This window comes from Sebastes fasciatus, chromosome 15, assembly GCF_043250625.1.
Source record: "Sebastes fasciatus isolate fSebFas1 chromosome 15, fSebFas1.pri, whole genome shotgun sequence".
NCBI lineage: Eukaryota > Metazoa > Chordata > Actinopteri > Perciformes > Sebastidae > Sebastes > Sebastes fasciatus.
The window spans coordinates 25,231,062-25,257,294 of NC_133809.1; the positions used below are offsets into that span (position 1 = coordinate 25,231,062).

The 26,233-nt window shown below is 39.8% G+C and overlaps 1 protein-coding gene across 2 annotated transcripts in view; it reads left to right on the plus strand.

The window, feature by feature from the left end:
* ttc7b (tetratricopeptide repeat domain 7B) overlaps positions 1-24,610 on the plus strand; it is a 33,072-nt gene extending 8,462 nt beyond the window's left edge. Inside the window, exons 6-21 of one of the 2 annotated variants that reach the window (XM_074661635.1) lie at positions 638-759; positions 2,044-2,122; positions 2,914-3,089; positions 3,312-3,375; positions 3,495-3,632; positions 3,882-4,070; positions 4,285-4,402; positions 5,834-5,891; positions 7,262-7,334; positions 7,503-7,663; positions 7,753-7,869; positions 8,760-8,857; positions 15,807-15,947; positions 18,999-19,201; positions 21,386-21,459; positions 22,772-24,610. In XM_074661635.1, coding sequence (XP_074517736.1) covers positions 638-759; positions 2,044-2,122; positions 2,914-3,089; positions 3,312-3,375; positions 3,495-3,632; positions 3,882-4,070; positions 4,285-4,402; positions 5,834-5,891; positions 7,262-7,334; positions 7,503-7,663; positions 7,753-7,869; positions 8,760-8,857; positions 15,807-15,947; positions 18,999-19,201; positions 21,386-21,459; positions 22,772-22,919 — 1,959 coding nt within the window. In that variant the 3' untranslated portion in view covers positions 22,920-24,610. Of the gene's footprint in view, positions 1-637; positions 760-2,043; positions 2,123-2,913; positions 3,090-3,311; positions 3,376-3,494; positions 3,633-3,881; positions 4,071-4,284; positions 4,403-5,833; positions 5,892-7,261; positions 7,335-7,502; positions 7,664-7,752; positions 7,870-8,759; positions 8,858-9,229; positions 9,646-15,806; positions 15,948-18,998; positions 19,202-21,385; positions 21,460-22,771 lie in introns of those variants that run through there. The other variant, XM_074661636.1, reaches the window with a different exon arrangement.
* Positions 24,611-26,233: the final 1,623 nt, after the last annotated feature.

Sequence of the window (26,233 nt, forward strand, 5' to 3'; positions counted from 1 at the left end):
CTGTACATTTCCTCTATAAAATGTCAAAGAATAGTGAGAAATATACATCACAAATCCATAAAGTTCAAGGCGAAGTCTTTAAATGTCTTTTTTTAGTCCGACCGACAGTCCATAACCCGAAGAAATTCAGTTCACTGTCACATAAGACAAAGAAAAGCTGCATATCCTCACAGAGAAGAGAAGCTGGAACCAGAGATATCTATTTTTTGCATTTTTGCTAGAAAAATTTTCTGACTAATAAATCAACGTATTATTTCGGCTCCAATAAAGTAATATCTTAAGTCCTTTATAGGAATATTACTGTAAATAAAAACATCATACATGGATGATGATGTAATTTAACGTAACATTTCACCTCAGTGTAATTGCCACTCACACACAAACTAAACCAGCAGATTTGAACAGGTTTATTTATATACCATAGCCTAATTATTATACTCCTATAATAACTTCTTCTTGAAAACGCTGGATTAATAATCCAACACAAATATAAGTTAAACGCATCGACATACGTTGACTGATAGTAGTAGTATTTCCCACGTAATTAATTTAGGTCAGGGGAGTTCAGGCAGAACTTTCTCTGCAGTTCATGTTTTAACTTTTGTATTTTTTTCTTTACCCCTGTCTGTGTCTGTAGGCGTTGTCAGCAGGAATTCAGAATCGCAGCCCAAAGCCCGGCCCGACTGCCCAGGACCTGGAACTGGGCTATTTCCTGGAGACGGGCTTGCAGAGAGCCCACGTCATCCACTTCAAGAACGGGTAAGAGAGGAAAACAGGGGGTGGTGATGGTGGATAGATACTGTAGGTACAGGGGAGAAAGGATAATCAGAGAGACCAGAGAGTTGCCTGTCGATCACTTCAGAACCACTAAACAGAGATTTTTTTATTTTATTTTTCCTTTATTTGGTTTTACTCTGACATTTACATAATCATACTTAGTTATATACGAATATGAAGTGAACCGACTTTTCCACTTTTAACAATGAAATTATAGAACACATAAATGGAACATGGGGTGCTTTTCATGTGAAATAAGATCAGAAAATGATAATAAAAAAAAAATTACATTTAGAAAAAAAAGAAAAATGAAACAAAAGAAGGGCGTTTTGGGGAAATATACTTTTTCAAAACAGAGATTTTTATGGAAAAAACTAGATACGTTTTTACTATTTACACTCCTAACTTTTTCTTTAATAGAAACTAGAGAAAACAGCCCAAACAGAAACCAAGAACAACCATTTGTGGGCACTTTCCAACCACTTTGTAGTTATCGTGTTACAAAGCTGCTGACAGGTTGATTAAAGCAGAAAGTAGTTCCCACAGTGTTGTTTTCAGTACAGCAGAGGAAGTTTCAGGTAAAGCCTTGTTGCTGGAAGAAATAACCGTTTAGTGGACTGGAAGAAATCTGTAACATTTCTGCCCAGTGCTAGCTCATTGATTTTGCAATGGCTCCACCTCAGTGTCAGTAGAGGGGAATAGAGGGAACTTTAAAAACGTAGACACTGTATTCATTCAAATGTAATTCTGGTGTCTTCTGGTGTATTTAGACTTTATCATACAGGAAGTAATGAATAAAAAAAAAAAGAGAATTTCGTTTACCAATATCATCTTATATAACTTCTGATAACATTAAAAAACTTGTTCTCATTTGAAGCCGCCAGCAAACTTGGCTTGCGCAGCATGAAATAAAAATACAAACAAACATCAAAGTCCTGAGACATGTGAGTGTTCATGTGAGGATGTGGTTTGCTTAACAGCATTACCGTTAGACAGGTTTTTTCTGTATCTGCTAATGATGCTACTAAATATTCACCTATTCACTGACTAACACAGAGATAGAAACTTCAAAATGTTTTGGACATATGGAGTATGCACACATGTCTGTGTGAGATATCTTACATTCACACACACACACACACACACACGCACACGCACACACACACACACACACACACACACACACACACACACTCACACACACACACACTACATGCTTTGACAAGACTGTGTCTTTCTTCCTGTTTCCTCACTACATTGCCATAGCAACCTGACACGAGGCGTGGGCCGGTTTCGGGAGATTCTTCGGGCTGTTGAGAACAGAACCACCCAGAGCCTCCGCATGGTGAGTGATGATGGGTTGGGAGGTTGTTTATGTATCATTTCCCTCACGCTTCTCCTTTGGCTTACTTAAAGGAATAGTTTAACATTTTGGGAAATACGCTTTTTTTTGCCTGGGAACCTCAGGAAGTCCTCTTTCAGCCCCTCAACTTTTGTGCTGCGGTTTTTGTTTTCTATACAGATTGAACAAACTAGATAAAGCGTGTTAATTAGTGAGCTTTACAGGTGCTGGTAGGAGGATATTGTTACCTTCTGAAACAGCCAGGCTAGCTGTTTGCCCTTGTTTTCAGTTTAGGCTAAGCTAAGCGGTTGCTGGCGCTGGCTTCAGATTTACCAATCTATCGATCTTCTCATCTAACTCTCGGCAAGAAAGCGAATAAGCGTATCTTCCAAAATGTCAAACTATTCCTTTAAAAATGTTACTGCTTTAGTCTGTAGAATTTGAATATGTCGAAGTTGTACAAAAGATTCTCCTACAGCGTCTCTGTCTAGTTTGTTACAAGCTGTAAGGGCAAACCTAAACTTAAAGGGCAGATCTCTATCGATGTAGCTAGATACAAAACCCACCACAAGCAAGTAGACTTGATATTTGATTTTCTTTGTACGTGATGATAAAATAGTCCAGTTTACATTCTGTACAAGGGTTAAACCATTAATATAACTGTATTCTAAGTATAGTAGAAACAAAGTAAGCCCCAAGTAAACAGATTGCTGCTGTGTTGGTACCAGAGCATCTTTGCCAAATGTGCATGTGTGTGTGTGTGTGTGTGTGTGTGTGTGTGTGTGTGAATACAGACCATAGCCAGACAGCTTGCAGAGATCTTGCTCAGGGGAATGTGCGAACAGAGTTACTGGTCTCCTCTGGAAGACCCGCCCACCGTGTCGCCATTGGACGATCCCACACGGCAGGGACACACTCACAGCAAGAACTACAGCCTAAGCCGACGCCCACGGGTGTACTCGGGAGAGAAGTAAGTGATAATGTGCGTTTGTTGATGCTAAAGTTGGAATAAGGTGGAAAATAGCCAACACGACTCTAAAATTACACTGTTGCCAATGTACTTTTTTCACCAGCTGCTCTCTCCATCTTCTCCTTATCACTTTTTTTTCCTCAATGTTTCCCTTTTCTCTTCCCTCTCATCCTTGTCCAACTCCATTTTTCTGACTCTCTCGGTGCGTTTCTCTTCCCTCAGTCTGTTTTGCCCTCAGGAGAACACAGAAGAAGCTTTGCTGCTGCTACTCATCAGTGAGTCCATGGTAAGACACAAACACTCTCTGGAAAATGTTTCAGACCCGTTTCTAAAGCTCGGGTTTGAAGGAAACCTAGACTTAGTGCCATTTCTGAGCCATCTCTATCTGTGTTTGTGTGTGTTCAGGCTAACCGCGACGCTGTCCTGAGCAGAATTCCCGAACACAACAATGATCGTATCATCAGCCTGCAGTCTGCCTCTGTGGTGTACGACCTGCTGACTATAGCTCTGGGCAGGAGGGGGCAGTATGAGATGCTGTCAGAGGTGAGTAATCCCTCTGTGGGCTGCATAGTCACAATCATAGGGATTGTAAGAAATAAAAGCCCACATACGCCCATAGTACACCCACATGAAATCACACTTTTTAAAATTCTTTTTCACATTGATTTCCCCAAACAAATAAATGTTTTATTACAACCCAGTTGGCTCTAAAAATGGCTGCACAACTTGATGAAGCTTACAGATACCCTGAGAAAACACCAATGAAATGTGTCCTATTTCCGATGTCTCCAGTGTTTGGAGAGAGCCATGAAGTTTGCCTTTGAGGAGTTCCACTTGTGGTACCAGCTCGCCCTGTCGCTAATGGCTGCTGGGAAATCAGCTCGTGCCGTTAAGGTCCTTAAGGAGTGTATTCGTCTGAAACCTGACGACCCTACCATCCCACTGCTGGCTGTCAAGCTGTGTATTGGACCTCTGCACTGGGTAAAGACCATCCTGCAGACCTAAACTCAAATGCAGCTATTTGCTGAAGCATCGTAGCAATTCTAGAACATTTTGTTGAGGTTTTCTTAAGATACCGTTCTGTGTCTGCTCTGTTAATACATTCACTTAAACACCTTTATTTTCAAAAAATCATGTCATTTTACTCCGAAATCTATTCTCTCTCGCCATATGTCTCTCTAATCCCACAATCCAGTTGGATGAGGGGGAGTGCTTTGCAAAGATGGTGATTGACATGGGGGAGAAAGCAGCTGAGTTCAGAGCCAAAGGCTACTTGGCCATCGGGCTGGTTTACAGCCTCAAAGCCACTGACGGTAGGTCTCTGTGTCTATGTGCTCTTGTACATCCCTTATTAGAAAGGATGATAATCTGGAACACTTTGTTGCTTCTTACTTTAAAAAGCATTAGGATTAAGATTTACATCTGCTCATGGAGGACGTCTGAGCTGTAAAGTTAGCTAGCTCAGTGGTACTAGGTCAGCTAGCAGTATTGGTTAGCTATAAACTATAAACACCAGCCTCTTGTGCATGTGTAGGTGCATGCTTCCTTTTGCACGGTGATACGTTCGGCAGAGAGTTTGGTAGAAAGAAAATAGTTCTTTCTTTCCTTTATTAGGATCCCCATTAGCACTAGCATATGCATTGGCTATCCATCTATAGCCCTTGCACGGCAGTGGGATTCTTGTGATGTCACTAGATCACGAGAGAATTGTGGGATCAAATGCCACAAGAAAATCCATCTTGGCATGCTCTATGTAATGCGTGTGTGTCCAGCTCGCCAGACAACAGACCAGTCAGCGTCCTGTGAGGAGCTACTGCAGCTACGGGCATGGCTTAGGTGTGTGAGACGTCAGCGTCAGACATCACAGAGAGGCGACTGATGCAATAGCATCAGTTACATCAGAACTGGAGAGTATTTCCTCTTTGAAGAGCAAGGAACGGCACTGAGCGCGTAAAGTACGGCAATGTTTTCGCCTTCAGCTAGTTTTCGTTAGTTTGATTGACAGATGGTTCATCTAATCACCTGCCAAGGGCCTGCCCTTTTCAAAATAGTTTTGCAATGATCGCTTCTCAGATGGTTCTGTGAAACAAACCATCTGACAGGGTCAGGTTAGTGTTTCCTGGGGTCCGCACACATACAGACAAACACACTTATACACACTACACAGGTCCTACATGAAAATGCTCACCACAAGGTCTGAGGATTATCTTGAGTAACCGGGTCATGATTTCTGGAAAGAGACATCGTTGTTGAGTTTTTCAAATGTATTTTTTAGGTGCTTTGAGCACCACAAGCCGAGTGCCATGTAGTTCCATTATATTGTAGAGAAGGCAGTCATCTCTACAGCCGATATCTCCAACACTTTGCAACTCAAACCAAAACAATCTAGATTGATAAATATCACTAGAGGTAATAGGAAAAATATGTAATTTTGATTTTGGGGTGAACTGTCCCGTTTAAGGTAGGAAAATTAGGAGATTGTTCATTTGGCCACCCTATCGTGAGTGATGACAACATGGAAAGCAAGTCACGTGAAATTGAGAAAAAGACACAAGACAGAGCATGCATCCATTTTTGTTTCTTGTTCTCTATGTGATGTTTTCACATTTCGACACATTAAGACCTCAAATACTACACTATCTTATATCGTTGGATGCCTCCACTTCTTGTATTGCATAATGTGCCTGACTGTATTTCTGTCTTTCTCTTCCTGTCCCTGACTCTGTCTCTCTGCATCTCTTTAGCATCATTGCGAAGCTCACAGGAGGAGTACCAGAGGAAAGCTTTGGGAGCCTTCCAGAGGTTGGGACTGAGCCATGCTGCTCACTGTTTTCTCTTTTCACACCCACATTTCCCTCAGAATGATTTTTGTCACAGCACAAACTGCTTCTCGGTGTAACAAAATGGAAACAGTTTTTCTACCTTATCAATCCATTATATTTACCTATATCAGTTGAAGCCTATGTGTGCTTGCATAGTTTGTCATCTGTGCAAACAGTATATGACTTGTATACTGTTCTTAGACAACCTCCATCCATAAATATGTTAAGGTGAGGGATATATCGGAACAAGGTTGTCATACATCCATACGTTAAAGTGAGAGTTTGGATTTTTTTGAAGTGGGGTTGTATGAGGTACTTATCCATAGTCAGTGTATTACATACAGTGAATGTCGGTCGGCACGCACCCAGTTTGGAGAAACAGACAGGAGTACCGACACAGAATGTACTGCTGTGGACGGAGGCAGCAGCAAAATGTATTTTAGCCACCTAAAAGAAAGGCCCACCTCAAAAAATCAATATCAGTTTAAGTGTACGGTGTATTTAGAATATCTTTCACCACTTTACCTTGCCGTCAGACAGCCCTTTCCGAGGGAGAACTGAAGCCGTTATATCCAGCTATGGTCTCTTCAAAGCTATAATTTGCGTGTTCTGCGAGATAAAATTACTGCTTTTGTCAATGGAGTCTGGTGGCTATGAAGAGAGCATAGATAACAGCTTCAGTTCCCCGTCGGAAAGGGCTGTCTGATGGCAAGATAAAGCAGTGAACATATTCTAAATATAGTGTACACTTAAACAGATATTCATTCTTTTAGGTGACTAAAATAAGTTTTGCTGCTGCCCCCGTCCACAGCAGTACATTGCTTTGCTCCCGTTCTCCAAACTGGGGGAGTGCCGACCGTCATCTACTATATATAATACACTGACTATGGATTAGAACCTCATACAACCCCACTTCAAAAATTCAGACCTATCCCTTTAAACATTGATACTACAGTATTTGTTCCTCCTGGACATTGAGTCTGCAACTAAGAATGCACACTATACTGTAAGTTTTATCTCTTCATAAGGTGAAAGATGTTAATGGTCTTTATATGTATACTGTGCATTATTTATCACACTGATATAATGCTGCAATATATCCTCTCTTTTTTTTATATTCCGTCGTTCTGCTTATTATTATGGTGTTACAGTTTCTAATTGTGTCTAAATGTTTAAATGTCTACTGGTTTGATTTTGCTCTATTACTTTGCTGTCTTTTGCTACCCTTTCACTGTTCTGCTACTGCAACAACCCAATTTCCCCACAGGGATTCTTTAAAGTTTCATGTAATCTTATTTAACTTTTTATTCAGCACGACTGAACTCACAAAGTCTCTCTCTTTTTCTGTAGATCTCAGAGTTTGTCTCCTACTGACCATCTAGCAGCCTTCTACTTGGCACTGCAGCTTGCTGTGTCCAGACAGGTAACACAGTCAGACTTAACGCCACTATGCGCAAATCAAAACCATGCAAGTTTGAGGCATGGATACCAGTCAGGGAACATCAGGAAATTACACATCTGTTACTTTACATAGTGCTTTTTACTCCGACTGTAGTGAAAACCTCTAGTTTGTGTACGTGTGTGTGTGTAGATCCCCGAGGCACTAGGCTATGTACGACAGGCGTTGCAGCTTCAAGGGGATGATGTCCACTCCCTTCATCTGCTGGCCCTGCTGCTCTCTGCTCAGAAACACTACCACGACGCTCTCAACATTATAGAGATGGCTCTGTCCGAGTACCCTGAGAACTTCAAGTAATGCTACCACAACACTTCATTTGAAGCACACACAAAGTGTCTTTACTTCTGTGTCATCTTATCGTGTGTTTATGTGTGTATTGTAGTCTGCTATATACCAAGGTGAAGTTGGAGTCCATGTGTAGAGGACCGGAGGAAGCACTGCTCACCTGTAAACACATGCTGCAGATCTGGAAGAGCTTTTACAACCTTACCAACCCCAGGTACACACACACACTCACGCACACACGCGCGCATGATAGTTCTGATTTTATGAAGTAGGGTTGCATGAGGTACTTACAAAAGTATTGGTATGGAAGCTAAGCATTGGCCTGCTGTGGACGGGGCTGCAGCAAAACATATTTTAGCCACCTAAAAAAAAGGCCCACCTAAAGAAAATCAATATCAGTGTAAGTGTACGCTACATTTTGAATATTTTCACCGCTTTACCTTGTTGTCAGACAGCCCTTTCCGACTGGGGAACTGAAGCTGCTCTCTTCAAAGCCACCAGACTCCTTTGACAAAAACAGTAATTTTACCTCGGAGAACATGGAAGTTGCTGGTCTACCGCTGCCTCGATCGATTATTTTGTCAGTGTTATTGTGTGACTTTGGTGTTTTAAAGGGTTCGTTCGAATTCACCAAAGTGACACAATAACATAAACAAACTAACCGATCGAGGCAGTGGTAGACCAGCAACTCCCATGATCAAGTCTGGTGACTTTGAAAAGAGCATAAGCTTCAGTCTGCTATATTAATGCTCTGAATTTTGAATTGATCTCCTTTAACAATGCTATACTTTTTCTAAAAGGAAAGGTATAATTGTTACGTGAGTTAACCTTTTTGTAAAAACTAATCTCCCCGTAAGAACTAGTTTGTGTGGTGCAACCCATTTAAATGTAGTGATGTGTAAATCTCCACTTAGTAAGTAGGTTTGAACTTAATAAGAGCTGGTGCAACTAAGAATGTAAATGGTTTTATTATGTGTTGCTTTTGGAGACCATGTTTGCTTATCAACCCCAGGCATTTCAAAAACACAGGAACTCACTCAGGCATTGTGTAGTCTGTCCATGTTTGCATCTGTGCTCGTGTGAAAACACGTGTTTTTGTGGCAGTGATTCCGGGCGTGGCAGCAGTCTATTGGACAGAGCCATAGCAGACAGACGACAGCTCAACGCCATGACTTTGCCCGACTTCAGTGACCCAGAGACCGGTAGGCACACACACACACACACACACACACACAACACGCACACTTGTTTTTATATTGATCCATTCTCCTCCATATCTACAGATATCAAGGAAAACCTTTCCCACTCTTTGTTTTATTGATTCCTGCTCCAATACTGCAACATTTTTAGTATTTTAAATTTTTTGTTTTCGTTTGTTCTGTTCGATAAGTTGTTGCTTTATCGAGGAATTATAATGATACTAGTTTTGCCAAAATGATTTACATTGTGAGAGAATTTTAGAAATACTGTTTAAAGCATATGCTGATTGAGAACCAGTGACCTGTGTATCTTCCCTTTCTTTATTCCTTGATTAATTTAACTCATCTCTGTTTTATTTCCTTTGTTTGTTTTAGTCTCAGGTTCTTCCTCCTCTCACTCTGGTTCAGAACCGGTCTCCCCCACCTCCCAATCCACCATTTCCACCTTCTCCTCCCCACTGTCCTCCCCTTCTTCCCCTTCTTCTCCTGTCTTCATCCTCCAGCCTCCTCCTCTCCCTCGAGCCAAAAACCCATCCTTCCTCCCTCCTGGCCCTCCTCCTCCTCCTCCTCCTCAACATCCTCCTCCTCCTCCTCCTCCTCCTCCTCCTCGTCGTGCGTCCACCAAGAGCAGGACTCACTCCTTTTGCAACCACGGCACTCTCCGCCAGCTCTCCAATAGTAATCTGCCTCCACGTCCACTCGGCCTGTAGCATGGTGTGGAGCGTGATCTTAAAGAATACACCAAGTTTTTGGGAGATTGGCTTATTGATTAACTTGTGTGTTTAGAGAGCATTCCCAGTATGCTTGTTGCTCTATATTTGTCGACTAGCTAGAAGAACTAACCGCTCAGTACATTACATACAAATTCAGAAACTGTAAAAGGAACTCTCTCATGTTCGTTGTTTTAGTAAATTATTTATTTTTTACTTTTTTTTAATTATATTAAATCTCCTCCTACACTAAATAGGAAAGTATCATCTTAGTATTAGTTTATCGTATCATATAATAACATTAGGGCTGTTAATCGATTAAAACATTTAATTGTGGTTAATCGCACAATTATCCATAGTTAAGCATGATTAATCGCAAATGAATCGCACATTTTTTATCTGTTCAAAATGTACCTTAAAGGGAGATTTGTCAAGTATTTAATGCTCTTATCAATATGGGAGTGGACAAATATGATTGCTTTATGCAAATGTATGTATATATTTGTTATTGGAAATCAATTAACAACACAAAACAATGACAAATATTGTCCAGAAACCCTCACAGGTACTGCATTTAGCATAAAAAATATGCTCAAATCATAACATGGCAAACTGCAGCCCAACAGTCAACAACAGCTGTCAGTGTGTCAGTGTGCTGACTTGACTATGACTTGCCCCAAACTGCATGTGATTATCATAAAATGGGCATGTCTGTAAAGGGAAGACTCGCGGGTACCCATAGAACCCATTTCCATTCACATATCTTGAGGTCAGAGGTCAAGGGATCCCTTTTAGCTCAAGTTTGGAGCGTTATTTAACCTCCTTTGCAACAAGCTAGTATGACATGGTTGTTTGGGACCAATGGATTCCTGAGGTTTCTAGTTTCATATGATGCCAGTATCTTCACTCTAGCTTTAAAACTGAGCCCGCAGCAACCTAAAAATCGCAAGTTGCGTTAAAGAAATGAGTGGCATTAAAACAAATTTGTCTTAACGTGTTAATATCGCATCAACTCTGAAAGCCCTAAATAACATACAATCTTTTGTAGCTATTCAACAGTGAGTTTATGATATTTCTCTCATATGATATCGGTATAATGTTATATTATAGAGACTGACCACAGTTTCCCAGCCCTGGTGTTACTGGCCTTTACTACTAGTTTATGACAGAGAAACAAGAGGCCATGCAAGGCAATAATCCACACAGTAATCTGCCAACAACATCAGATTTGACTTTTTAACAATTAACAACATTTTACTCAGTTTATTGTCACTAGGATTGTAGACAAGGTGAATCTTGAAATTGACTTGTCGTCTTAACCTCGCAAGCATGGCCAACAAGTTTAAAACTAAACTGACTAACCCGCTCACGGAGAACTGGTTGTGCTTCATGGTCACACACACACATCTAAATCTAACATGTAATAACGATGCTTTGGGTGTGGATTAGAGTGCAGTTGAGCTTGATGGATTTGCTGGAATTGCTTTGCGTATTTGGGACTTACTCAGGGTCTCAGGTTAAACTTCACACACTCGCAGTTGTTAGAGTGAGGATTTTGAGATCAGTTGGGTTCTTTTTTTGATATGACAGAAATTAGTTTTTACATTATTACAGCTTTACTGTCTCATCACATCTATCTGCTTTTCCCTGGCTATGTGTCTCTTTTTTTTTGGTACTATTTTGCATCCTCCTCCTTTCCTTCTCTCTGCTTCTGTGAGGATTTTACATTTGAGCCAACATTAATTTGTCTCGTTTCTCGGTTCCAACCTTATGTTGCCTCTCCTTGTTGCCATCTCTTATACTAATGATGTTTGCACTGGGAAATAACGGCTGTTCAGTCATTTAGCTGCGTAGAAAAATCACAATATTTTGTTCTCAGTCAGCCTGAGAATAATTACATGATTTAAAACCATGACAATAAGTCTATCACAATTACTGAAAATTTGACTAGACTTTTTTGTTGCGCTATTAGTCTATTACTTCCTTTGATAAGTGAGCACATAGTTTTTGTGTGCATTGTTTATGAGGTCTGTGCGGTGCAGACATCCCTAGTTTAAATCCAACTGTGCTGAAATGCGAAATAAATGTAATATTACGCTGCACTGCCTCATTTTGAGAACACATTTTAAACCTGTCAACAAAAAGCTCTTGTGAGTTATAAAGCAGAGAAAGATGAGCCTCTTTCATGCTTTTAGTTAATTCAACTTCATGGCTATTACTACTAGTAAATGTGCAGGCAGGTAAACATTTATTTGAACAGATTACAGCATAAAAAAGGCACAAGTGTGGAAGCAGCTTGTCTCGTGATGTGGTCTCTAAAAGGCTACTCTGACGAATAAAACCCTCCTCATAGGCTCTGCAGTCTTCCTTTTGGGAATCTGCGATCTTTTTTTTATCCGTAAGGATTTGGATATTTCTTCTCTTTCTCCCTTTCAATCATTAACGATCGTCTTTCTGTTTTTTCCCATCCCTCCGTTTTTTCAAGGCGGCCCTCTGGACGCTAACACTCTTGGTTTTTCCTCCATGTTTTCTGTTTGTAAGTAGCCATCTAACCTCCATCTGACCTTCCTTTTTCCATCCATTGTTCTATCCATCCTTTGGTCCCTGTCGACCTCCCTTTTCCTGACGAGGATCCGATATATGTACGATATCTGTACGAAGAAAATCTGTACATATATCCTGTGCTTTAACTTGATGTCCCAGCCAGTTTCCAGGAGAATTGTACTGAATTTCTATCAAGTTGGTGGTATATGATTTAAAGGAATACAATGGCTTAAGGGAGTATCTCTGCAAAAACACTGCTGTGCATACACATGCTTCAATTTATCAGAACAAAGCAATGTGATAGTATTCAAGAAACAAACTTTGGATTTTGCTGGAAAGCTTTTGGAATGCTTTACAGCACATTGAGTTGTAAAAGGCAGACGGAGGTACCATTTCTGACATGTTTATCCTTTTCAGTAAAGCAAAAGAAAGCAAATGCTCACAGAGCGAACACCAGAAAGGAGAGGAAGAAGCAGCTTCCTGCATGAAGCGCTAATCATCTGTGAAATGTGGCTGTAGTATTGACAAATACCGGTACTGACTGTACTGACGGCATGAGAAAGATTACAGAGATTTAGTTGGTTTACTGCCATTTATACTAACATTTAAGCACCTTGTGCATTACACTGAAAGCACAGAGGGGAAACGCATACTAACCAGTTAACGGTGTTGTGTTTAGTAGTATTTTTTCCTGTAAGTCAGTGTATTCCTTTAATTCAGTGAGCAGCTTTAGTGCATGTGTTGCTGTGTGAATTGTCCACACGTTAGGCACAAGCCACTTCAGGAAGCTTCCTCAGTAGTCTGTAGGCAAATGTGTAGATGTCACTGAGCGAAAACTTGTTTCTATATATTGTTTTGTTTTTTTAAATCTCATGTGTCCCGGTTTTGTACGGAAGCCTTGAGAGGCCAGTGAGAAAAAAAAAAATTCTGATGAACCATTTTCAAAGTCCGATCTAAAATGTTTTTGTCTCCTGTGTTTAAGGTTAAGTCATGATAATGTCTGACAACATTATGGAAAAGGACTCTAAAAATAAACTAAAACGTTTTTTTTACCTTTCATTCCATCTTAAGTGAGCGTAAATTGATGGTGAAGAGTTACCCCGAATTGTTACTTTACAGCCCTTTTAGCGGCTGCCGTCTGCGGCGTACTCCATCGATACTGGACCAATTTCAAAAATTGTTTCCTCATTAGTCACTTAGACACAGGAACATGGGAAATTGGGGTCCAGGTTGAAAAATACCAAAGTTACCCCTTTAAGTTATAAACACAGGACAGAAAACTATTTAGATCAGACTTAGAAAATGGATCACCAGAATTTGTTTTTCTCACTTGTCTTTCAGGACTTCCATAGTTTTGTCACTTTTATTTATTTATTTTTATAAATATACAGTCGATAGATCGACTTGAATATTAGGGGCACAAAATGGTATAAGTGAAAGCAATCCATATGAAAATATACAGTGCCACTTTTGTTCCTCTTTTCCCAACTAATCACTGACTGAACAGCTGAACACTTACTTTTGTCACTGTAAAGGCCATGTGCCGTACTGTCTATATGAGGTATAAGCCTTAAGGTGCCTGATAACAAACAGTGTATTCAGGAAAGTAAAAGGGGTGGATGTAGGGGCAGAAATGAGTTGGATAGAGACAAATGGAGAGATTGATGAAAGGCCTCAAAGTATCAGTGAGTTTTCTGTGACCTTTGAGTAAACTGGCAGACAGATTGATTTGTAGACACTCACTAATCACCAAGCAAAAGTTATTTAGAATTTCATTACCATGAGTTGAATTTAGGGAGCAATACAGGCTGTCCTGTTTCAACATACTGTAACATCTCTGAATGTGCTGCACTAGGCTGGGCTGCTGCATGCTGCCATCTAATATATTATTTCTTACAATAAGCCCTTCAAACCAGGCTGCTCAACTTCAAATACATTTGTGTTGTGTGCCAGAGAGAGATCCTTTTTTTAAAGCCTCTTATCAGCAACACTGTCTTGCTCTCTTTGCTCTCTCACACACACAGAGCTGTATTATTAAAATCTCCTCTTTTTATCCTTATCTCACTCATCTCTTACACATGGGGTAGTTCCTGTCCCCTAACACACAAACACACAGTTCATATCAATGCAGTGAAAAGAGGGAGAGTATTTTTGAGTTTAGACCACCAAAATAATAAGAGAAGGTTTGTGGGAGATGTTTTATTAAAGTAGAGCTTTTATTCCAGCTGCAACAGTCAGGCATTTTTAATTTAGTCCATGTTTAGGATAAAAAGGCCCATAGTTATGGATGTTATCTAATGCCTTCAGGCTGCAATTGACATGACTTCTATATAACAAGTCGAAAGCGAAAATGTTGTCTAGCACTGTCTTTATGTCAGTTATTATTTTTCACAATCTTTTTTATAAATCATGGCATAGTTAGTATTTATATTTTACTGCATTTAATGAAGGAAATATGCAAAATGTATCTTAAATGTTAAAATTGTAAAAGCAAATCTAATCAAAATCTAAATTGCACACATAGCAGAGATCATAGTGGATTAAGTCATCATTGTTGAGTCAATATTTATCTGATAATTTTAGTCAAAATCACGCATGAAAATATGGGCAAAATGGCGAGAAGTTTCTAGACGTTTTAGTACTTTATTTTGGCCCTCATTGGAATCAGTTGTAATTGACACTCGGAAGAGCAGAGTATCACTTTATCAAAAAGAACATGTATGACAATACAGAAGACAAGTGGCAAGTCAAAGATATTCATATACATTATATGTTTTTTATTACACGGCTTCATTGAATACTTGATTCTGATTGGTCAATCGGGTCAATCACAGCATTCCACGGTCTGTTATTTCTTTATAACAGACCGTTGCTATGTATAACAGACCGTTTCTATGGGCGCAGTTCTGATGTCGGACTCTGGCAGACTACTTTTGTGTCAAATTATTATTTCCAAAGTAAGTAGCCGTGTAATAAGCAGGATAATGTACAGCTAGCGGGTCATTGTTGTGAAATAGATCCCTTCAGGGCGATGCAAGACTCCTCCACTTCGCGTCAGGGTGCTGCATCGCCCTGTCGGGGTTTATTTCACCACAATGACCGGCTCGCTGTAAATTATCCCTTACATGTAACATTAGAAGGATATGATAATATGTGAAAAATATTATGGGAGTGGACAACACAGATATCATATTATGTTTTGCTTTCACAGATCTGCAGCGTGCATCTGCAGTCCCATGTGGTGACCATTTTGCGTCCCTGTAATAATGTGATGTAATTTAAACACAGAGACAAAATCCGAGACACACTTCTTGCAATTACTAATCGGCAGAGTGCAGATTGATGCGGTGTTTATGCATGGCGGTGCATAAATTAATCATTTTTAACCTGCTTAATCCAAGGCCATAACACTGTGTGTTGCAGCGTGTGGAATGGTGTGGACTGATTAAAGGCTTTAGTGCAGGAACAGGAAACTGTGCCGATGTGGGCCCAGAGTTTTGAGCTTTTAACTGCAACCAAACGCTCCAGATTTCACTGTTTCATGTTCTGAAGTTGTGGGACTCAGCGAAATCTGCCGTTGTGTTTGGCTGAATTAAAACCCTGCGTTGTGGCACATGGCTGCCTTAGTGCTGCTGCAGTAGTGAGTCAGTACCTCCTAGGAGATGACGATGTGTAACGGTTCGACTCTCTCCCTCCAGGCTCGGTTCACGCTACGTCTATAGCAGCCAGTCGTGTAGAGCAGGCTCTGTCCGAGGTAGCCTCCTCTCTGCAGAGCAGCGCCCCCAAACATGGATCCCTGCACCCCTGGATGACCCTGGCTCAGATCTGGCTGCATGCAGGTATGCACACGTACATAACCGTTACATTCATGAAAGTGCAACAGATATAGGCGCTGGGCTGGTATTTTTCTCTTTATTTTAAAAAGAGATTTCAGTACTTTTTTTTAAAATCGGGTCTACAGAGAGCGAAAGACTAGACAAGGTAATGAATGTGGTTCCTGTCTGGCCACATCCACATAAAAAAACATTGTAAAAACATCTACTGCTCAAAACAATTAAGGGAAAACTTAAATTACACATCAGATCTTGATTCAAGTTGAAAATCTTTACTGATGTACATTGTATAATTATACCCCCGCGACAACGTAGTCGGGGGTATTTAGCGCTCTGCGTGTCACACTTCCGTTTCCGGAGCAGAACTCTGAAACTATTTCACGTAGGAACTTCAAATTTGGTATAATGATTGACAGTGTGGTCGAAGTCCAGTGGACCGTGGACACAGAGTCCAAGTATTGAAATGCAAGCAAGTAATGCGGTGGTTAAAACCTGGAGAGCATCAACAAGACAGACCATATTTGTCTTCTGCTGACTTTATCCTGAGGAAGGTGAGCTAATAAGCTAGACTGTGCTCAATAGACTAATTCCATTAGTTCCAAAAGGGCAAAATCTTTGGCCCTACTTTAGTAGATCTCTAGATCTCAAACCCATATGAGTCGTACTTTACATTATGCCAACTATTGTTTATATATTGGAGACAAGAACGAACCTCTCACCTGCCTTCCTGCTTTATCACCCATGCACTGTGCAGTTCAGAGGATGAGACCGGCGCATGCTGTGCGCATATGCAGATTTCGGAGTAAATCGGCGGCATTGAAAAAAGCCAGCCCTTTCAATACTACTTGCTGAATGCTACTCGTGTTAAAAAGCAGTCCACTTCCGTATTTTGGTACAATTGTTTATCACACCTGATGTGAAGCGGAGCACACATGAACCGTCCTCGAGATTTCAAGTGTTCGTCGAACCGTGCCCGAGTACACAGTACACAGTGTTTACACTAATCAAACGAACTGGACTTTGGCGTCAAGTTTACTCGGATCCGGGCCCCTGGCCCCTGATGTGAGAGCCTCCTAAAGTGATAAAGAAAAGAGTCTGTTACAGGAAATTGTTCTTTAATTAATTTATTTTTTCAAACTTGTTTTTTAATGCATTTTCTTATAAAATACTGGACATGTTTACCTCTCAGATCGTGCAAATAAGGAAAAATCCGTAATACTTTCACCTCCTCAAGCCTTCAAAATCCCTCGAATAAGTGAAATGCTGGATACTTTCATCTTTTTAAAATCCTTCAAATAAGACAAATCAAAAAAGGAAAAATCACTGTTTATACATTTCCAGTATATTTAGTAGGAAGAAGGTGTTTTTTTTACATTTGGAGTCTATAAATACCCTTTCGTTACACAATAATATAAATGTTTGGCTGATAGTACTCTATACTAAATATGATATGATGCATACACGATCTTCCTCCTAGCATAGAAGCCATCAAACAAACAGACTTGAAGTTGTAGTGAGTGTAATGGCACTGGCTTGTAGGACAGTTTGCAGTCGGCCTTTGCAATGACAGCAGATTAGATTACCTTTAGAGTACACTCCAGCCCTCATTCTCATTCCTGCATCACCAGCAGACACAAACATAAGCAGACCACAGAGTATACATAAACACATGCAGACAGCACACACGCACACACACATGCAGACACACACACACGCACACACACACACACACACACACACACACACACACACACACACACATAGACATATACAGAGGCAGTTTATCTCTCCAGCTGCTTCCTGTCAGAGGTGGTCATTTCCAGCTTGGCGACACAGCTAATATAATCATCCAATCACAGGACAGACAAGCAGACGGTTCAAACTCATTTCCTCTGTCTGTTTCATTCGTTGCTTGTATCTCTCTCTCTCTCTACACAAAATGCATTAGATGTCCTTGATACTGAAAATGTTTTTCTTATTTATGCTGTTTGAGGGAGAACAATTTAGTTTCTACTATGATTGTTTTCTCTCTCATTTTCTGCTTCTCCATTTTGCAAATTGACACGTTGTTTTTTTTGCCATAAATACATTTAGCTTTCTGTTTGTGGCTCTTAATTTTAATAAATGGGGCAGCATCCGCATTGTACCGCACAGCAACAGCATTTATGGGAAATGCAGTCTTGATTTTATGAGATAGTGTCTGCCGGTTATATTCACCATTATCTCATTTGTTTTCAGTAATTATACCAAGCTGTCAGTTGATTTGACAAAGATACTGATGTTTGAAACTGCTGCAAAGTGCACATTTTAGTAAAACAATAGGAAACTTGCACTCCATAATAAATGTCATAACAAATTGTACTATAGTATACCATAAAAAATTATAGTATAGTATGGCATTAAATAGTTCATAAAAATGGTCATAGTATAATATGCCATAAAAAAAGTCATAGTATAGTATGTCACAGCAATGTCATATGCATAGTATAGTGTGTCATAACATTTTTTTATAAAAATGTCATAGTATAGCATGGCATATAAAATGTAATAACAAATGGCAGAGTATTGTATGCCATAAAAACTAATTAAAAAACTCAGACTATAGTATGTCACAAAATATTTAATTAAAAAGTTATAGTATGTCACAAAAAAGTCAAACAAAGTCACAGTGTATGTCATATAATATGTTATAAGAATGTCATAGTACTGTATGCCATAAACATTTTAATAAAAAAGTCATAGTTTAGTATGTATGTCACAAAATATGTCATACTATAGTATGCCATAAAAAGGTAATAAAAGTATCATAAAAATGTTATGATTAAGTCATAGTATAGTATGTAACAAAAGAGTAAATAAAAAAGTCATAGTATAGTATGTCATAAAAATGTAATTTAGAAAGTCATAGTGTAATATAACACAAAATATGTCATGCTATAGAATGTCGTAAAGAATGTCATAGTATGGTATGTCATAAAAAAAATATTAAAAGTCATAGAATAAATACTTAAACACCCATGTTTGCAATCTCTCCTCCCGTCTGTGTTTCTCTGATAGCTGAGGTGTACACCGGCATGTCGAAGCCCGCAGAGGCCACGGCCTGCACGCAGGAAGCCTCCAACCTCTTCCCCACATCCCATAATGTGCTGTACATGAGGGGGCAGATCGCTGAACTTAGGGGCAACATAGACGAGGCCAAACGCTGGTATGAAGAAGCCCTGTCCATCAACCCGACGCACGTCAAGACCATGCAGAGACTGGTAATACACAAAACACACACACACACACTCAGACTCTGATGTCGTCCTTCTGCTCCGTCCTTTTGTTTGCGCTCTAGAGAACATAACAAATCTTGTCCTATCCGCCCGCTGTGTCCGTACAGCCTGAGGGTTTGTGTGTTTTATGTAATCAGCCATAATCCCCCTGGACAGCCCCATTAGACCTTCTGTGTAGGGAGGGAACAGTGTCTGCCTCTTTAGCTCTCTGTACGCTCCTCTACCTCTTTCTTATTGGCTCAGTCCCAGTTGGAGCACTGTACTCTCTGCCTCTGTTGCCATCCCAAACTGGTTATTGTCGACTATAAAAGTCTCAGTTTGCATCAGTGTTGAATCACCGTGCTCCACTCTCCCCAAATGACATGAATGAATCCAAGTGCATATAACTATATCCAGGGTTTAGAAGAACCACAAATTCATATAAGCCAGATCCAGAATGAAGTGTGTACATTTATAAAAAAAAGAAAACTAGATTGAGTGATTTCTACAATCAGACTTTCAGTCCTTTGTGTGTCTGCAACAAAAAATGATAAATCACTCATAAGTGAGAATAAACTACTTAAATAATTCATCTTGCCTTTTTTTCCCAGGCTTTTGAGACAAAATGGGATTTCAGTGTTTTTTTTTTGCACAAAATCATCATAGTATGTAGAATACAAAGGAAATGAGACTCACCATCCACTCTACAGAGCTCACACAATCATTCTCCTCCTGAATATTTGTTAATCTGCCAACCTCAGTTGTCAGAAGAGGAATACCAGTTCTCCACTGGGCAACTAGAGGTCTTTGACTTGATGGATTCAGGGCCATGCTTTTGTTTAATATGCACATTAGGGCTGTCAGTCGATTGAAATATTTAAACACAATTAATCGTATGATTGACCATGATTAATCGCACATTTTGTATCTGTTGAAAATGTACATTAAAGGGAGATTTGTCAAGTATTTAATACTCTTATCAACATGGGAGTGGAGAAATATGCTGCTTTATGCAAATGTATGTAAATATTTATTATTGGAAATCAATTAACAACACAAAACAATGACAGATATTGTCCAGAAACCCTCACAGGTACTGCATTTAGCATAAAAAAATATGCTCAAATCATAACATGGCAAACGACTCGTGGGTACCCATAGAACCCATTTTCATTCACATATCTTGAGGTCAGAGGTCAAAGGACCCCGTACGATTGTAGCATTATTTAACCTCCTTCCCGACAAGCAAGCATGATATGGTTGGTATCGATGGATTCCTTAGGTTTTCTAGTTACACCAGTATCTTCTCTCTAGCTTTAAAACTGAGCCCGCTACAACCTCCGAAAGTTAGATTGCGTTAATGCGTTGAAAAAATTAGTGGTGTTAAAACGATTTTGCGTTAACGCGATATTAACGCATTAACTTTGATAGCCTTAATGCATGTACATCCTTATTTTTGGTCGAGTGCTGAAGAATGGAGGAAGCACAAGATCAGCCCTTCTTGGTTTATATACATTTACATGGAAAAAAGCTTGTAATATATCTGAATAGCTGAGCGAGAGAGGCCAGTACCATCAGTACCAGTGGTGACAAATATTTCTTTCTCCTGGTGGAGAGTGCTGCGTGTCGCCTCCCCAGCATGCTACATGACCCTCTTTCTCACTCCTCTCTCCGTTCTGTCACCGTCACCGGCTGGATCCCAAAGATTTCTCCAATCCTCTTCCTCTCCTCCCTCATTCCCACCCAGAGTAGACAGGGAGGAGGGGTGAGGGAAAGGGGAAGCTACAGTACAGTATGTTGGGACAGCTTATTTGCTGCTCCGTCATCATATATGGACACCAGCTCTTTGCTTGGTGACACCAGCTCTTTGCTTGGTGACACCAGCTCTTTGCTTGGTGACACCAGCTCTTTGCTTGGTGACACCAGCTCTTTGCTTGGTGACACCAGCTCTTTGCTTGGTGACGTGTCAGTGATTTACTTTCAACACTACAAGTAAAGCAAATACATTAGTTTCTAAATTCCCACGAGTGTAATCACTGTCGGTATGACTTCCTTAAACTGAATTAGAATGCACAGCAGTGCACATTCGTCACAACACGATGACTATGAGCCCAATTATGTTCTTCCTCTTCCACCGTTTTTATTCCTCTTTTTTTTATTCTTTGTCTTTTTCTCTTTAACGCTCCACAGGGTGTGATTCTCCACCAGCTGCAGCGCTACAGCCTGTCGGAAAAAGTCTTGAGGGATGCTGTGCAGGTCAACAGGTAGGTGTCCGTGTGTCCGTGTGTCCGTGTGTCCGTGTGTCCGTGTGTCCGTGTGTCCGTGTGTCCGTGCGTCCGTGCGTGCGTGCGTGCGTGCGTGCGTGCGTGCGTGCGTGCGTGCGTCCGTGCGTGCGTGCGTGCGTGCGTGCGTGTGTGTGTGTATTTGCCAGTGCGATGTCGGTGATTATTATATTTTAGGTCACTACAATATTTCCCTTTCTCTCTTCTATTTTTTCTCTCCTCACCTTCTTTTTCCTCTCCTCTCTTCTCCCTTTGTCTTCTGTTTCCTCATCTCCTGTTTCCTACTCTCTTCTCCTTCTCTACTATTACCTCCTCCCGTTTCCTTCTCTCCTCTCCTCCCTCTTCCTCCTCTCTTTTCCACTCTTGATTTCTCTTCTTCTTCTTCCTCCTCTTTTACTTTCCTTTTACCTCCCCTTTTCTCTCCTCTCTTCTTCCTTTTCCTCCTCCTTCTCTTCTTCCTTCGTCTTCTGTTTCTTCATCTCCTGTTTCCTACTCTCCTCTCCTTTTCTCCTATCCTCTCCTTGCTTCCTTTTTTCTCTCTCCTCACCTCCCATTTCCTTCTCTTCTTCCTTTGTCTTCTGTTTCCTCCTCTCCCTTTTTCCTCCTCTCCTCTCCTCTCCCCTCCTCGCGTGTCCTCCTTTCTTCCTTTTGTTCTCTCTCACCTCCCTTTTCCTCTCCTCTCTTCTTCTTTTCTCTTATATTTCCTCCTCCCTTCTCTGCTTCCTCTGTCTTCTGTTTCCTCATCTACTTTTTCCTACTCTCCTCTCCTTCACTACTATTACCCCCTCCCGCTTCCTTCTCCCCTCTCCTCCTGCTTTCCTCCTCTCCTTTCCTCTCTTGATTTCTCTTCTCATCCTCTTACTTTTTTCCTATCCTCTCCCTACTTTCCTTTTTTTTTTCTCCCTCATCCCCTCCCTTTACCTCTCCTCTTTATCCATCTCTCCTCTCCTCTCTCCTGTTTCCTCTTTTCTTATTTCCAACCCCCTTTCTCCTCCTCTCCTTTTATCTTTTTTTTAATACTTTTAATATTCTTTTTTTATATTTTTTATATCCATATGTACCGTATACTGTGTATACTGCACTATGTTGCACTATTTTAAGTATTTTACTAGTATTAGTACTATATTAGTATCATTATTTTTAACTTTCAAGATGTTTCAAAATGTCCTGTATTGTGTTGTTAATTGTACTACTCTACGAGCCTCTACAATTGCCTCTCTGGGACAAATAAAGTGATTTGAATCTTCTCTTCTCTTCTCTTCTCTTCTCTTCTCTTTCCTCGTCCTCTCCTCAGTACGGCTCATGATGTGTGGAACAGCCTCGGCGAGGTGTTGCAGGCTCAGGGAAACGCCGCCGCTGCCACCGAGTGTTTCCTCACCGCCTTGGAGCTGGAGGCCAGCAGCCCCATCCTGCCCTTCACCATCATACCCAGAGCACTATGAAACACACACCCTCACATGTATAGCCTCAGTACTGTAACACAGTGGCACAAATGATGGACCTGCAAGCTGCACACACCCCATACACACGCACACACACACACACACACACAGCATGCCTGCATGCCACCTACACACACTTGCACAAGGTTTTACTGCCGTACCCTTACTGTAAATACACACAAACACACTGTATAGAAATGCAAATAGTACACATAAACATACTGTACACGCTTCCCTCTGCCCACCCACCCTTCCCACAATGCCTTGCTGTGGCTGTGACCCCTGACTGTGTGTGATGTGTGTGTGTTTCTGTGTGTGTGAAGGCATACACTGCTTGTGTGCCTGTCTGTGCATGTACACTCGTGTCTGTGTATTTGTGCCAAACATGTTGCCTGTGCATATTTGTGTCTGACTGTAGTGTTGTCCCGTTCAAAGACGTAAATAAGATTACATTTGAGTTGCTAGCATTCAGAAGCCTACAAGTTTACATTTTGTTTACATATTATTTAGTTCATTAATGTTTCCTTTATAAGCCAAATATTATCTCAACACACACACAGACACACACACACACACACACGTTCACTTGCTGTACATACGGAGAGGAGCAGGGTTACTGTATGGCTGGCTCAGGACAGCCAGATCTTTGAAAATCTAATGGAGCATTGACAGACATGATCAACAGATAACTGAAGAATCAATCAATCAGTAAAGTCTAAATGCCAAATCACAGGCTGCATTTACACACACAGGAGATCAGATTTCAGAAACTGCTGATGTCCGAGGGACGGATGTCTGTTCTTTAAATTAAAGCCTTTACATGCTCCTTTGTTTACCCACATTCCCATGACATTCTATGATGTCACAAATGTTCCTAATATGTGCACTATTATTCAATTTCCCCAAGGGAAGCAATGAAGCTAAAGGAATAGTTTGACATTTTGGGAAATACACCTTTTTGTTTTCTTGCTTTCTTGCCGAGAGTTAGATGAAAAGATTAATATTAAAAGAGTGAATCCTCATCTAACTCTTGGCAAGAAAGCGAATGAGCGTATTTCCCAAAATTTTAAACTATTGCTTTAAAAATAAATCCCATTTAATAATTCTACATATATTAATACCGCTGATCTATTTGGAAAAGCAGATTTTTTTTTTTTTAGCATGAGCAGCTGTAGTTACAAGAGCTGAACACATAAGAGTGCCAACTACAAAAACTAAAATAGAAACAAGATAATGTTGCAAGTAAGCAGGTCAATTTCATGTAAACTGCTGAAAAACCAGAGCTCCTATGTAACATTTCTATTTTTAACAAATTATAAGGGAGGAATCTTACATTTTCTCAAAAATTTGATTTCTGTCGTGTGTAAATGCAACCAGTAATTGTGTCGTCTTTGTGTCCTGTCACAGTCATGTTAAATACAGCTAGATGAATATACTTTTTTCATTTGATTATAAATACAAAGAATTATTGTTGTATATTTGATTGGTCCAAGTGTATTGTTATTGTTTTAGAAAGTAAATTATAATTCTATTTTCTGGAGAGTGATGTTACTGATGTGCAGTTGGAGGAATAAAAGGATAAACTGGCTGAGTTTGTTGATGTGAACTCTGTCAGTGAGTCCTTTGTGCTGTAAATGAATGACTGAAATTAGGATGATTACAATGACAAAGATAATAAAAGTGGTTAAAAATAGGTGGGACTTCTTGTCTGTTTGTTGTATTTGATATATTGAATATTGAAAACAGTGATGCTCTTCCCCCTGGGTTCTTCTGCTCATAATATATGCTCTGATGAGAAAAAAATATTTACCTTTTTAAGGCTTCATATTTTTGGATAGTACAAACCTGTGTGTTTGTGTGTGGTGTTACCTCTTGCTGTGAGCTTGGGGCCAGCGGTGTGTGTTACTTTCTCAGGTGTGTGTCTGTCAGTGAATAGGTGTGTCCTCCTTTGTGTGTGTTTTATCAGAGGATTACAGCGCTGACAGGCTTTGTCCAGAGTGTCAGGAAGCCCCAGTTCGGTCTGTCACGCACGACAACCCCCCTACTACTGCTGGTTTCTCAGGTGTCACTAGTCCCCCTTAAAGGTCATGACCTCAGCCCCACAGATGTATTCATTTTGTTCTACTTCGACCCCATTACATTTGTATTTATTATTATTTATTTGTATTTTTGTAACAACGTGTCTAAGGATTTTTTTTTTTTAAATGAATTTAATTTATTTTCACATTTGTAATTCTTTAACTTTTCTGAAAGCATGAAAATCCTCAGAATTGGAGATACATAATATGAACATGTTCATCATTTTAACTTCCCCAACAGTAATGCAGTAATCAAACTACATGTTAACACAATCTTGTTTGCATTGAGTACATTTACTTTGTATATTTTACTATATTTACTGCTAACACTACTGCTTTACTTTTAATTAAGTAAAATAAAATACTGACTATGGGACTATACTTTTAGGGTATAGTGATTTATTTGTCCCACAGGGATATTTGTTTTCACAGCCCATGTATCACTTTTTTCGACATAATATACTATGACTTTTTTCACTTTTTTAGTCGTACTATTCTATGACTTTATCAGAACTTTTTTTCGACATACTATACTATGACTTTTTTGAGTCTGTGATTATTTTTGGGGAATTTTCTAGCCTTTATTGATAGGACAGCTATCAGGCCGCCCACTATACTATGACTTTTTAATCACTTTTTTCGACATACTATACTATGAATTTTGTATCACTTTTTTCGGCATGCTATACTATGACTTTTTCATAAATTTTTCCCGACGTACCATACCATGCCTTTTTTTTGGTACTTTTTTTCGACATACTATACTATGACAATTTTATCACTTTTTCCGACATACTATAGTATAACAATTTCATAACTTTTTTCCGACGTACCATACCATGACTTTTTTTTTTTACTTTTTTTGACATACTATACTATGACTTTTTTATCACTTTTTTCTAAGAAGTCATAGTATATTAAGCCGTAGCAAAATGTTCTGAAAAACAGTCATGGTATAGTAGGCCTACGTCATAAAAAGTCATACTATAGTAGGCCTATGTCATAAAAACTTATAGTATAGTAGACCTTTGTTATAAAGAAGTCATGGTATAGTAGGCCTATGTCATAAAAAGTCATAGTATATTATGCCATAAGAAAATCTCATAAAAAGTCATAGTATAGTAGGCCTATGTAATAGCAAGTCAGAGTATAGTATGGCATACAAATGTCATAATATAGTATAGTTTCTCATGAAGCTTGGTGATGAAGGGGTATATTATTTTGGAAGGAAAAGAC